Source organism: Cucurbita maxima, unplaced genomic scaffold (assembly GCF_002738345.1).
Source record: "Cucurbita maxima cultivar Rimu unplaced genomic scaffold, Cmax_1.0 Cma_Scf00041, whole genome shotgun sequence".
In the NCBI taxonomy this organism is placed as follows: domain Eukaryota; kingdom Viridiplantae; phylum Streptophyta; class Magnoliopsida; order Cucurbitales; family Cucurbitaceae; genus Cucurbita; species Cucurbita maxima.
The window spans coordinates 1359271-1371989 of record NW_019272057.1 but is presented as its reverse complement, the minus strand read 5'-3'; the positions used below and the strand labels follow the sequence as shown (position 1 = coordinate 1371989).

The window sequence follows — 12719 nt, the reverse complement described above, 5'->3', positions numbered from 1 at the left end:
AAAAAAAAAAAAAAAAAAAAAAAAAAAAAAAAAAAAAAAAAAAAAAAAAGCATGCTGTTTCAAAAACTATAGAACTTGAGGAAAACAATTTCAAATCCATAAAGATTTTTGTTGAGAGTTCTTGATGATATGTGTCACTATGAACAATTATCCCAAAAAAATCATGAAAAAAACACGTTGAGTTTGGTCTGCAGTATAGGTAATGAACAATCACAATTTTTCTTCTTTCGCGTGCACCTAAAAGTGAGAAATTGAGAAGCGATCATATGTAAATTTAGCAGAACAAGCCAATCGCAGAGACGTTAAGAAAATGGTTGCTAGGAACTATCAGAAAAACCAAAAACAAGATGATATATATGCGCGTAAATCATTTATATATTCATAATGAGGAGTAAATAAAATAATCTAAGAATCGATATTGAAGTAATTTCATAGGGAAATCAGGAAGAATACCTGAAGGTCTGCGACTTCAAATCAAATATCAGAACTACGAGGTTTTAGAGACGATAATTGCAGAAACAGTGGCAACGCAAAAGCGATGGAGAAGCGCCCTAAAGTGCTAGGGTTTAAGCAATCTACAGAAAACCACCCGGAGAGGCGACGGAGAGAAGACGATGCGGGGAGAGGTGGGAGGACGAGCGGCGGCGAGATCAGTTTTGATCGGCAAATCGATGCCGAGGGGGCGTTCGGTTTCTCTCAAACGTACAAGGGCGATGGAGTGAAGTCTAACGACTGACCGATGCCTTCGGGGCTTTAAGTTTTCTTGAGACCATTGGAAAAGGGAAAATTTATAAAAATGGCCCAAAAAGTTTTGGACTTCTTAAAACCGGCACATTTTTAACTCAGTTTCAAATTATTAGCAAGGAGAGAAGGTAAAGTTACCCAAAGAATGTCCTTGTTAGCACACCGCCTAGTTCAAAGTGCATCTTCTAGGTTAACACAATTCAAAGTGTGTGTATTTATAGGTTACTTACTAAACTAGAATATTCATACCATCTATTAGCACAATCTCAAATGGTCATGCTCTCATTTGGCTTCATACACGACTTACTAGCCAAGTTTCTGTATGTATGTATATATACATATATATTTGGAGGCCTACGATTTTATAATTTATTAAAGAAATGAACATAAAAATAAATTAAAGAAAGAAAGAAAGAAATAAGGAAAAGAATTAAAAAAACAGAAATTTAGAAAATAAATAAATTGAAAAAATTGAAAAAGTATTTTATACAGTCGTTGTCCAGCGTTCTACGACGATGTTGTCGTCGTTTCGAGGGTTTTTGTTTTTCCATTTCGGTGCGAAGGTCGCCTCCGTCGTCGTTTTGAGGTAACTTCATTCACCAGCTTCCAACGCCCTCTCTCTTTTCTTATCCCTTTATGCGTTTTATTTCTTTTCCCCGCCATTTATATACGCTGCTCAATCTGCGTCTTTGCTTAGGGTTTTCCTTTCCCTTTCCAATAAGTTCTTTCGCGGTATTCGATTCTATTCAACGCGCGCCAAAATCAGATTACGAATTACCAATCAATTCATTTTTTTCTTTAATCAACGAATGAGGAGCTTGAATAAATATCCAATTCCGAGCGCATTGCGTATCTGTAATTGTTATGAATTGCCGATTTTTGGGGCCAAACTTTCTTGGGTGACGATGCTGATTTTGTGGGAATTCCCTTTTCCCCTTCTAATCCTAATTCCCAGACAGAGATGCTCAGGGATCTTAAAAGGAAATCCACTCTTGATTGGTTCTGTCTGCAGCGTTCTTTTAATTATTGGTCATGTTGACGTGATATTTTTATTTAGAATGACGATCAGTTCTCTGGCCCATTGATCCGTTCCATGAGTGTTTGAACAGTCTTTTAATGTAGCTCTGTTAGTTTTGTTCGAGGACTAATTCTGTGAGAGTAGAAAATCAGTTACTTCCTGATTGGTCATGTTTGTGCATGTTTCATTTAGTTTAGGTGAAGTTTTCTTGATATTGTTTATTAAGCTGATCAGGGCTCCAGCGCATTAACATGTTCAATGCATATTTGTACAAAATATGATCAAGCTGGGATTGAGTCATTTCTGTCTTTTTAATCATGTGGTATGGTCATACTCAGTGTCATGTAAACTTGGAGATGTTGGACTTGAGTTAAATGGTTGGCTTTTTTTCTCTCATTTTGCTGTTCCGATCAGTGAAAGTGATGGAAGTGTCATTAATGGATCCTTATGGGACCAATCCTGGACCAATTGAGAGCTCGGTTCTTTATGACCAAGAGAAGCACGTCTCCTCAGCAGTTTGGGATGGTCAGGTGCAGTTTGTAATCTGATGAACTTTCTTATTTTCATCTGTATTTTTTGTTTGTATGTTACAGTTCTAATTTTAGTTCTCAATATTATGAATGATGGTTCGAACTAATGGGTACGCTGTGCAGGAGCGAGGTGCTCTTAGGTGCCATGAGCACACTTCCAAGCTTGATCAGTGGACACTTACGGCCAGACAAATTGAACTAGTAGAGAGAGCTGGATTTGGGTACTTGAGATTGATTCCTGCAATCAGTCTGGATAACCCACTGATTTCTGCTTTGGTTGAGAGGTGGAGAAGAGAAACAAATACCTTCCACTTGAATGTTGGGGAGTTGACTGTAACTCTGAAAGATGTTGCTCTCTTACTGGGACTAGCAATTGATGGAGACCCTGTTATTGGTTTAACATATACAACCTGCCACTCTGTCTGTGAGAGATATCTGGGAAAAGCCCCAGATCCTGGGTATACGAGTGGTGGAATGGTTAAGCTTAGTTGGTTGAAAGAGTTCTTTTCTCGGTGCCATGAAGATGCTCCAATGGAAATTGTTGAACGGCATACACGTGCTTATCTTCTTTACCTCGTAGGCAGTACAATATTTTCCACCACAACTGGCAATAAAGTGCCTGTCATGTACCTTCCGTTATTTGAGAATTTTGACCAATGTGGGAAGTTTGCTTGGGGAGCAGCTGCATTAGCATTTTTGTACAGAGCTCTTGGAAATGCTTCCTTAAGGTCACAAAGTACCATCAGCGGTTGCTTAACCTTATTACAGGTTAATTATTGGTCTTTTTCTCTTTCCTATCCCCTATTTCATCATGTGATCCGTTTATCTTCTTTAGCTGCATTGTTATTTTTAATTGAACATCGGCTTTGCTTTTGTTTTACTTTCCAGTGCTGGAGTTACTTTCACCTTAATATTGGGCGCCCAAAGCTAAATCAAGATCCAATGCACAATCGCTTTCCATTTGTGCTTAGATGGAAGGGAAAACAAAGTGGTCCAACAGCAAATCGTGATGTAGTATTTTACCGCAAGGCTTTGGATTCCCTGAAACCTTGTGATGTAATCTCTATATTTTAATTCTTTCTCATCTAATTCTAGAACAGCGGAGCATTATTTGTAATACACCCGAGTGTGACCAGGTTTGTAATTGACTTTGTCCTATAGGTGGAGTGGCTACCTTATAGAAATATGGATAGTATGCTAATTCCAGAAGATATTAAAAGTTCTCTGTTCCTTGGGAGGGCAAGGACAATGTTGATATGCTTTGATAAGGCAGAGAGGCATCTTCCTAACCGTTGCTTAAGGCAGTATGGTATGCCACAGGCAATCCCAGAAGATGTACCACGGTGGGAGAGAAAGAGCCGGGGTGTTGATGGAGGAGTTGATCTGTCTGCAAAAATGGAAGTCGAGCTTAATGAATGGAGAGACCGTGGACGACAAATTGTTGATTGTGATGAGAGTTTAGATGAGAATGAATACACACAATGGTACCTGAAAATTACTCGTAGGTTTGTTGGGAGGCCCATATCTCTCTCATCTGAGTTTCAGAGGACGGTAAGGCCATAATTCTTAGATTATTATGCAAATTGAATCTGTTGTTTAGTTTTAATCTTTTTAAGTTTTAACAGAATGCTGGTTTGAGGGATATCGCACACATAGCAGATACATTCCCAACCAAAGGGTTGGATCAGCAACAAATTGATTTGATTTCAAGGATAAGATGCATTGCTCATGATTGCTTAAGAGATCAAGTTGGAGGTCCAATTATTTTGTCCTCCACCCCCCAAATTGAACTTGGGAAACGAGTCAGGGGAAAAGAGAGAGTCAGAAGGAGAGGTATAGGAAAACGTGTAAGGAAGGAGGAACAATTGCAATACAATGCAGTTAGTGAGGATGATCAATCTCATTTTTGCGAATCTGCCATTGAGGTTGATCAACTACAACTCCATCACATGAATAGAGAGATGGAGCATCCAGAGTTATGTTCTGTTGATGTGGAGGTGGATCATTTACCACTTATTCATGAAGTTGATGAGGATGATAACATGCAGTTGTGTCGAGCCAATATAGGGGTTGACCATCCTGGGATGATCCATAATGCTGCTGGGGGAAATATGGCTGAGTTAAGCCATGCTGGTATTAAACTTGATGAAGCAGAGCTGTGTGATGCACCTAAGGATGTCGATGACCTACATTTATCTGATACAATCAATGAAGTTACAGATACCCAGATTTGTAGTGCAATGGATACTGTTGATAGACAGCATTTCCCTACATCTGAGGAAGCCAAGGACTCACAGCTTTATCATTTAACTGAGGAAGTTAACATGCCAAAGTTCCCCGACACAGCTAACAAAGTTGATAATTCAGAGCTTTTCCATGGCTCTTTTAAGAGCTCTCCGCAGACCGGTGAACTACCTGCTGATATTGTTTCAGAGACATCTTTTGTGCCTCATGAGGCTATGGTGCAGAAAGGGAATAACAGTGTTTATATAAAACAGAGGTATTATTATTTTGACAAGCTTTGGTCAGTGAAAATTGCCGCCCTAGTATGCTGGTTGACTTTGTGATGCAATTGTTGTGTATTCAAGTTCTTTCCTTTCTGTCAAGGTTAAAACGGCTTTCACTTTCTTTTTTGACAGATGAATGTGCGGCCCAAGGCTAATGCATAAATTTCACGATGGATGATAGGCTTAGTCATTTGAAGCTGTTGGATATAATTTTTTTATACTGATAGGTTAAAATATTTTGGTTTGCCCCATTAATCATATTTCATGAGTGACGCAATCTTCATTTTTACCCTTTTTTTTTTAAGTTTGGTTTCATGATGAAATACATTCCTTGAATTGATTTCAAGTTTTCCCTTGTTACAGAGCACACTTTGGAAGTATTTGAAACAAGGAGGGTAGCCCAAAAGGAAACAATCGTTTGCTACAACTTCCGGTGAGGAAATTTTTTTCCTGAAGAATCCCCAATAATTTGCATCTTATAGTCACTGTTGCTTGAAGTTGTTTTCTGCTCCTGTTGAATATTTTCTATACTGTGTTTGGGTCGGTCTGAAGTAGTGCAGTAAACAGATGGACCCGTTGATATGTCAGTTTCTGCTCAATTTTTTCTGTTCATTTCTGGAGTGTTTGATTCCCTTTGTTGGTTACTAATAGTTCACCACAAAATATATGCATAGCTTCAAAAGTTTCCTATTTGATTCTTCTGTTTTTATCATCTTTGTCACTTCAGACCAGAAAAAAAAGTTAGGGCCAAAGGGACCCATAAATCTGATTGCAGGACTCTCGGGGTCTTAGTTTTTTTCTTGGTCAGATTCTTAATCACCTTGAATTAGTCTTTTGCATTTGTTGGAGGCAAGTTCTTTCCAAAAGACCAATCATCCCTTTCTATATCTTGTTTTCTAGGTAGTCCTTTCACTTCAAAAAATGATCCGGATCAACATCTTGTAATTCCTTTTTTCGAACTTCGGTACTTTGGAACGTAATGCTGACTTTAAATGATGTGCAAGAGTCGCCCACTATTCCAAGTAAATTGAATAAACAAGTTTTTCTTAGTTCAATGTCAGCTCTGGGTGGGGTTTGAACGTGGGTGTTTGCCTAAATCGGTTGAGCTATGCTAATGTTTGGTAATTGAGTATCGTCCATTTTATTGTTTATGTTTGATAAAATATTGTTCAAACTCAGACCTTGAATTCAGGGATTCATTAGTTTAACGTATCTTTACTGAGCTGCATGAAATTTGAACTGCAGCTTTTGCTTTTTATATAAATGACCATGATTTTCTGTGATGGTTTAGGCTTTCTTTTTGTTGGATTTGGGACTTGAAGTTAAAGAGACAAAAATCACAATTAACAACTTTTGTGAGGGTAAAGTTCCAATGTGTTGGATGCTACCCAACCCATTGTATGGTGAATTCAAGAGTGGCCGATTGAAGAAATGACCAGCAAAAGAAATGAAAACAAGGCATCTTCCTTGATTACTGTGGCAAAGTTCTTAATGCTCTGTTTCTTGGAACTACAATCAAATTAATCATGTATTTATTTATTAATTGTTTACACTAATTGTATGATCATTTTTGGTTGATTAATAAGATGATAATAATATTTACTAGGTTCTTCAATTCTTTTTGTAATAGATAGATAAAGATTATTTAAAAGCTATTAGGGAGTTTGACCATTGATTAGTTTAAGAGCTCTGTTTCCTTTTGATCTGATAAAAGAAACAAAAACAAAATGATGTGTGTCCAAAAAGCTGAAACATATGCTCTCTTCACTTCTTGTAAATTCCCAATCAAAGTAAATGTCTCAAAAATACTATAATTACCACTGCCCCACAAATCACTTCAGTCACATCTTACCCTCCCCTACGCTCTCTCTTCTCCTAAGACCCCCCACCCCAAACACACTAGGCCTCTTCAGCTGACCAGAGTCCCAAAAAACCACTCCACAGACACAATGTACTGTTTCTTTGTTCTTCTTCTTCCTCTGTTTTCCCCCATTTTTGCCAACAAACTTGCTCCCAATTCCATGCTTCCCTTTGAAGCTGAGACTCTTTTCAAGATCATGGAGTCCATGTCCTCTGACCAAAACTGGAGGGTCTCTTATCCCAACCCTTGTCAACCTGGCTCCTCTTGGCCTGGTTTGGAGTGCAAAGCAGCTCCCACTAATCTTGCCCTGCTTCATGTCTCCAGGCTTGACTTTGGAACCTCCCCAAACCCCACTTGTAAACCTACCGCCACTTTCCCATCATTGATATTTGATCTCCCTCACCTTCAGTCTGCCTTCTTTTTCAATTGCTTCACTCACACCAACACCAACCTCTCTGTTTCCCCCACAGCCTTCACAAATTCCTCCTTGCAACAGCTGAGCCTCCGATCGAATCCCGCCTTGACCGGTCCGATCCCACCTCGACTTTCTTCCCTTAAGTCCTTGAAGATCCTCACATTGTCTCAAAACTGTCTTTTTGGCTCAATCCCACCGGAGATCTTTGGGTTGGTGTCGTTGGTGCACCTTGACTTCAGCTACAATTTGCTCACAGGCAGCATACCAATCCAGTTGGGTAACCTCACATGCCTTGAAGGGCTGGACTTGAGCTACAATTCACTCACTGGACCAATCCCAACCACAATTGGGCAACTGGGTCAGCTTCAGAAACTTGACTTGAGCTCCAATTCACTCACAGGCACCATCCCTGATAGCATTAAGAAGCTGAATTCATTGGTGTTTTTGGCTTTGAGTAGCAACCAACTTGGTGGGTACTTACCAAAAGGACTGGGAAAGTTGCAAAACTTGCAGTACTTCATCATGGATGACAATCCAATGCAAATTCCTCTGCCGTTGGTATTCAGTAAACTAGTGAAGCTGCAAGAACTCCGGCTTGCAAGTTCTGGCTATTCTGGCAACATCCCACCAAGCTTCGCACAGCTTAAAAACTTGACCACTTTATCATTGCAAAACAACCACTTAACTGGCCAAATCCCAGCTGAATTCAGTGGCCTATCTCGCATTTATCACCTGAATCTCAGCAGAAACTCCCTCAGTGGCACTGTGCCTTTCAGCTCAAGTTTCTTGAAGAGATTGGGCAAAAACATGGATCTCAGTGGAAATCCAGGCCTTTGCGTTAGCCCTTCTCAAGCCACTGTCCAAAAACTTGGTGTCAATGTCTGTGGAACCAATCAGGAAGATGGCTCGTTGATCCAACCAATGAACCAATCTCCAGCTAAACCAAGCTTATGTAATCCGTTTGCTTTTGTTACTTGTTTGTTCTTGTTTAAATTGATTCGCCATGTATAAACTCGGGTTTAAATGTCGTGTTTAAGGTTTAGTTATTGATATATATTAAATTTACAGTAACCATCGAATTAAGCAACGAGTTCTAATGACTCCTAAACTTAGTTGACCGTTAATCGACTCGATGAAAAGGCGTTGGGACAGAACCAAGAACTCAAGATCCAAATTCAAAATGAGGTCAAGTCAAAGTTGGAGGATCCAAAGGACAGTGCGAAAAGGAGTCTTTGGAGTAGATTAAGTTGATCAAAATTCCACCATAAAGTTAGTGTTGGTTTCAAAACGACATGTCGCTCTCAGTGATGGTTCCACACGCTTGTGCAAATTTCGACAGCCTGTCTGACATTCATTTGATCACACAAGCCCGGTGCTTGCTTTGAATTCCTTAAAAGGCTGGAGCTCTCCCAAATAAGGCATCAAATTTAGTGTTATACGACATCGTATTTATAGTTAGCCTCGAGAGAATGATTTATAAGTCTAACATGAATAGGATGTTTTTCTCGATGTTCAAAGCCATATGTTCTTTGCATAGTACTTGAAGCTCATCACGTCTCTGCATCTTTTCGATGAGAAAATGCTACTCTTCTTACATTTTTTCGAAAGCCCTACAAATGTCACCTGATTACAGAATTCGTAGCTTCCGTTGCACTCATTGTCTTCACCGACAATCATAATTCTCAATTCATAGAATTATAGCTCACTTCACCGTCGTAGCTCCGGTTAATTTTTTACCCTCTTCCCTCGAACTCGGAGGTTTAAACCGAGAGGCTACAAGACTAGTATCATATTATAACCTTTTAAAATTACATGAAAAGGGAATACAAAAATTTACAAAAAAAAGCAACACCGTGGGGCTTGGCAGGACAGAAACAGTAGCGGTTGATGAAACAAGACGTTCAGAAAGAAAACTGAGTCCAAAAAAGGACACTTGAACATTGTAAGAGAGCTGGAAAGCACCTACCAAACTCAAAACAAGTTTTACTTTTTAACATTTTACCATACACTGTCCATACATATTCCACTACTCTCCTCTGTAGTTTTTACTTTCTGAAACTTCTACCCTCTTTTCACCAGAATTTTTTTTCACTTTTTACCTCATTTCACTACAAAATCCATTTAAATATATTATGTTTACCTCATTCAATTATGTTTGGATTAGCTATGAAGGAACGAATGCCGTTGAAAAGTGTAACAAAACAAGCTCACTATTATTCGATTTGACCCGTTATATATAGTTGTCAGTCTCAACTAGGGAGATGTTTCCACGTCCTTATAAGAATGTTTTGATCTCCTCTCCAACCAATATAGAATCTCACAATCTACCTTCTCAGGGGCTAGCCTCCTCACTAGTATACTGTTCGGTGTTTGGCTCTGATACCATTTGTAACGCCCAAAATCCACTACCAATAGATATCGTATGCTTTTGCCCGTTACGTATTACTGTCAGGCTCACCGTTTTAAAACGCGTCTAAGGTTTCCATCGAGTGTTACTATTTTGAAGCGGGAGTACAAAAAAGCCCGGAAAATAAGGTTTAAAAAGGGTCATTCATGATCCTATGTATCCCCACGCTGAAACCCCTAGAAAAGGGGAAAAGCAAAAGTAAATGCAGTTGTGCTTTGCATCATTCAGGCCATCCATTATTAGCCCATTCATTGATGAGAGCTTAGAGGAGAAACTCACGTGGGAAACCAGTTACTAAATCTATATATATTGAGAAAAGTGTTCGTTACTTCGGGGATGTATCTCGAGAGTTAAAATATACGTCTTAGGATGTATACGAGTTGAGTTCGAGAAATCTTTTAGACCAACTCGAAATTTGGATTGATTGAGTCAGTGACACGAACAACCTAGATGGAGTTTACGAATTGAGTTGTCGAGTTGCTCTCGACCGAAACGTTAGAATTAATCTGAACCTCCTAACTTGACACGAATATTAAACTGCGTCTGGTTATGAAAACTACCTTATAACAAAATATCTCAGAGAGTAGTTGATCATAGTATACTGTACAATGCTCTCGTACCTACCTAATACATCGTGCACTATCAAAAACGCCTTAATATTCACTATTATATTTGAATTTTAAAAATTAACCAAATTAAGGAATAACCGTCGTAATAACACCAAGGTTTAAAAGAGGGGAAAATGCATCATAACAAATTTTTACTCTATAGTTTGGAAACATTTATCTAATAGAAATTTTAATTTTTAAAATTGTGGAATTTCAAATCATACTCGACCGACTCCAAAATTCACCGTTCCAGTTTCTCTCACTCATGGCTTCCAAATTCCGCATCAACCAGCTCCGAGCTCTAAGCTCCACCGTTTTCCATGGCATCGGAGTTCGCCATTATTATCTGCATGCAAATCGATCTCCGCAAACTCTGTACCATTTCAGGCACTTCTCTGATGCGTCGTCTCCGCCGCTATCTCCCGCCGCTTCTTCTTCTGCACCGCCTCAAAATGCAGAGCTCCAAAGCGTGAATCGACCTGAGGACATAGTTAGAAATGCTTCTGCTACCTCGTCTGTGAATCAATTCGAGCTTGCCAAATTCTCCGCCATTGCCGACACCTGGTAATCGTCGAATTCTCTAAAAAATATGCATTGTTTAGATGATTTCTTTTTGTTGAATTATTTTCGTTCTTTAGTTGGGATGGTTTCGGAGGAAATTAGGGTTTGATGATTTGGAAATTTGAAAGTATTTAGTGTCTCACTGGGGTTCAATTCTTATTGCGAATTTACGGAGTATGATATTTCGACGGTTGGAGATTTTTGAGGTTGCTCTCCGTTTTCCTGGAAATCAATCCATTGTTACTTGGTTAGATTCTTTTACACTTACACTTACACACACACACTCATATCTGTGCAACAAAACTTTCACAATATTTTTTTATCACTGCATAACGAATCGAAATGCTTGAAGGTTCTATATTAATGGCACGTATAACCTTTATTGATACTTATTCAAAAGTTAACCAATTCACGTTAAGCTTTTGCTCTGCGAATGTATTCATGCAAGTGTCTGAGAATGGAGTTTTGGTGGTTGTTCGAGATCATCGTTTAATTTGATATGATCTCGATTGCATATGCTCTTTGGATCATATTTTGGTCGCACATTCTTTTGATAGTTAGTGTTTCTCTGTCTTTGGTTTGGAGAAGTAAGAAAGAGTATTCAACAGTCATTTTATTTGTATAGTGCTATATGTAAAGTATCTCATTGTTTCTTCATCAAAAAAGTATCTAATGTGCTGGATAACTTTCGAATTCTCTATGTCCCTAATATCATCCTTGTCTTGCTATCATTTTTGTTCATGCTCAATTCTCTTTGAATATATTTCATTCTAGAACTTAGTTCAAGCCATAATAAGCATTAAAGCACTCGGTCACTTTGTGAAGACTGAAGCTGTGATTTTTAGGTGGGACTCTGAAGGGCCATTTAAGCCATTACATGCGCTGAATCCTGCAAGAGTCTCGTTCATCAGATCCACTCTTTGTCGGCATTTTAGGTACTTCTCTGGTTTATTTTCAACGGCAACTAAACCCCCCGCCCCCCACTTTTATGCTGGGTCTTCCAAGCACATTTGAATGTTGGTTCCAGTAACTATCATGATGGCTGGCTACTGACTTTAAATTTATCTCTTTTGGGTTTTTACCCAAACCATGTAGATTTGAAACCTTTTTAGTTATTTTTAGGACAAACCACCACCACCATTTTATAGCAGGATAGATGATAATTTTAATTAAGAACAACACAATGCATGGATAGCAACGTATTCTTCCTAGACCAAGGCCAACTGCATAAAAATTGGGTCCATGCATATTCATTCTATATCTGTTTTATATTAGTTAATAGTATTCAAAACCTGATTGCTTATTGATGCTTCTGGTTCTTTCAGTTGTGCTGAAAATATGAAACTGAGATTCTCCTTAGAATTCTAGTAAAATTATATGTATAGAATGGTATTAGACATGATATGCTTTTAATATCTACCATGTTTTTGGTTCCTGAAATATAAAGTTTACAACTCAGTGCAAATACTAGTGAATTTGATTTTTTTTCACCTCATACTGTTCCAGGAATTCTGAATCTCTGATAGGTTAAATTTGTTGCAGGAGGGACCCTTGTTCTATTAGGCCTTTTGAAGGACTGAAAATTATTGACGTTGGTTGTGGTGGTGGAATTCTCTCTGAGGTCTCTAGTTTTCTTTTTGGTCTTGCTGTATTCTTATTACAAAGGGAAATTTTATTGTCCATTTGTCTAGTTCCCAGAGTTTGGGGTTTTCCAAATTCATTTCCCCAATTTATATCTGTTAACTAAAGCAATAATTCTTAAATTTATTCTTTGGAAATGAGTCGATAATTATTAATAATAGATTTACAAGTTGTCAACTTATTAGTACAAAAACCACACAATTTCTCAGTGAATTGAGCTCATATTATCAAACAATTTTTAAAGCACTTGTAGATCATATTTGTTGGTGTAGCTCAGCTTTTATTCATTCAATTCCCTATATCTTCTTCTTGTCTTATAGAGTCATAAGCTGTCAAAACTGTAATAACAAAAGCTTTTTGATTTCGTATTTTATTGTATGTCATTTCTGTCAGCGTATGTTATCTTTGTACTTTAGAAGTCCTTCCC

At 38.4% G+C, this 12719-nt stretch overlaps 4 protein-coding genes across 6 annotated transcripts in view; 3 read left to right on the top strand and 1 right to left on the bottom strand.

Moving 5' to 3' along the window:
- LOC111469737 (DNA-directed RNA polymerase III subunit rpc6) overlaps positions 1 to 755 on the bottom strand; it is a 2323-nt gene extending 1568 nt beyond the window's left edge. Inside the window, exon 1 of the mRNA XM_023115135.1 lies at positions 454 to 755. The gene's annotated coding sequence lies outside the window, so the exon portion shown is untranslated. The remainder of the gene's footprint in view (positions 1 to 453) is intronic.
- A 494-nt stretch (positions 756 to 1249) lies between these two features.
- On the top strand, positions 1250 to 6414 carry LOC111469708 (protein MAIN-LIKE 2-like). Of its 3 annotated transcripts, none has more exons than XM_023115094.1 (8): positions 1250 to 1330; positions 2177 to 2292; positions 2416 to 3060; positions 3181 to 3348; positions 3454 to 3843; positions 3918 to 4792; positions 5163 to 5232; positions 6091 to 6414. In XM_023115094.1, exons 2-7 carry the CDS (start codon positions 2185 to 2187, stop codon positions 5182 to 5184), a joined length of 2208 nt encoding a protein of 735 aa, XP_022970862.1. In that variant the 5' UTR covers positions 1250 to 1330; positions 2177 to 2184; the 3' UTR covers positions 5185 to 5232; positions 6091 to 6414. The 3 variants fall into 3 exon arrangements, 2 of the variants coding, with proteins under 2 accessions (XP_022970862.1, XP_022970861.1); XR_002714917.1 differs by lacking the exon at positions 1250 to 1330 and adding an exon at positions 4932 to 5026 and having other exon boundaries at positions 1337 to 2292; XM_023115093.1 differs by lacking the exon at positions 1250 to 1330 and having other exon boundaries at positions 1337 to 2292.
- A 292-nt stretch (positions 6415 to 6706) lies between these two features.
- On the top strand, positions 6707 to 8097 carry LOC111469710 (protein TOO MANY MOUTHS-like). Its single transcript, XM_023115096.1, has one exon. The coding sequence runs from the start codon at positions 6749 to 6751 to the stop codon at positions 8084 to 8086; it is 1338 nt and encodes a 445-aa protein (XP_022970864.1). The 5' UTR covers positions 6707 to 6748; the 3' UTR covers positions 8087 to 8097.
- Positions 8098 to 10301: 2204 nt separating this feature from the next.
- The window catches only part of LOC111469658 (ubiquinone biosynthesis O-methyltransferase, mitochondrial), a 5158-nt gene continuing 2740 nt past the window's right edge, over positions 10302 to 12719 (top strand). Inside the window, exons 1-3 of the mRNA XM_023114999.1 lie at positions 10302 to 10654; positions 11497 to 11586; positions 12194 to 12272. Of these exons, the coding sequence (XP_022970767.1) occupies positions 10356 to 10654; positions 11497 to 11586; positions 12194 to 12272 (468 nt within the window). The 5' untranslated portion in view covers positions 10302 to 10355. The remainder of the gene's footprint in view (positions 10655 to 11496; positions 11587 to 12193; positions 12273 to 12719) is intronic.

What these genes read in the sequence shown, in the direction of transcription:
- LOC111469708 (XM_023115093.1), top strand. Translation starts at nt 2,137, where the DNA reads ATGGTTGGCTTTTTTTCTCTCATTTTGCTGTTCCGATCAGTGAAAGTG. An exon ending in CAGCAGTTTGGGATGGTCAG is followed by an intron (nt 2,293 to 2,415) that starts GTGCAGTTTGTA and finishes TACGCTGTGCAG; the next exon opens with GAGCGAGGTGCTCTTAGGTG. An exon ending in ATTCCCTGAAACCTTGTGAT is followed by an intron (nt 3,349 to 3,453) that starts GTAATCTCTATA and finishes TTTGTCCTATAG; the next exon opens with GTGGAGTGGCTACCTTATAG.
- LOC111469710 (XM_023115096.1), top strand. Translation starts at nt 6,749, where the DNA reads ATGTACTGTTTCTTTGTTCTTCTTCTTCCTCTGTTTTCCCCCATTTTT.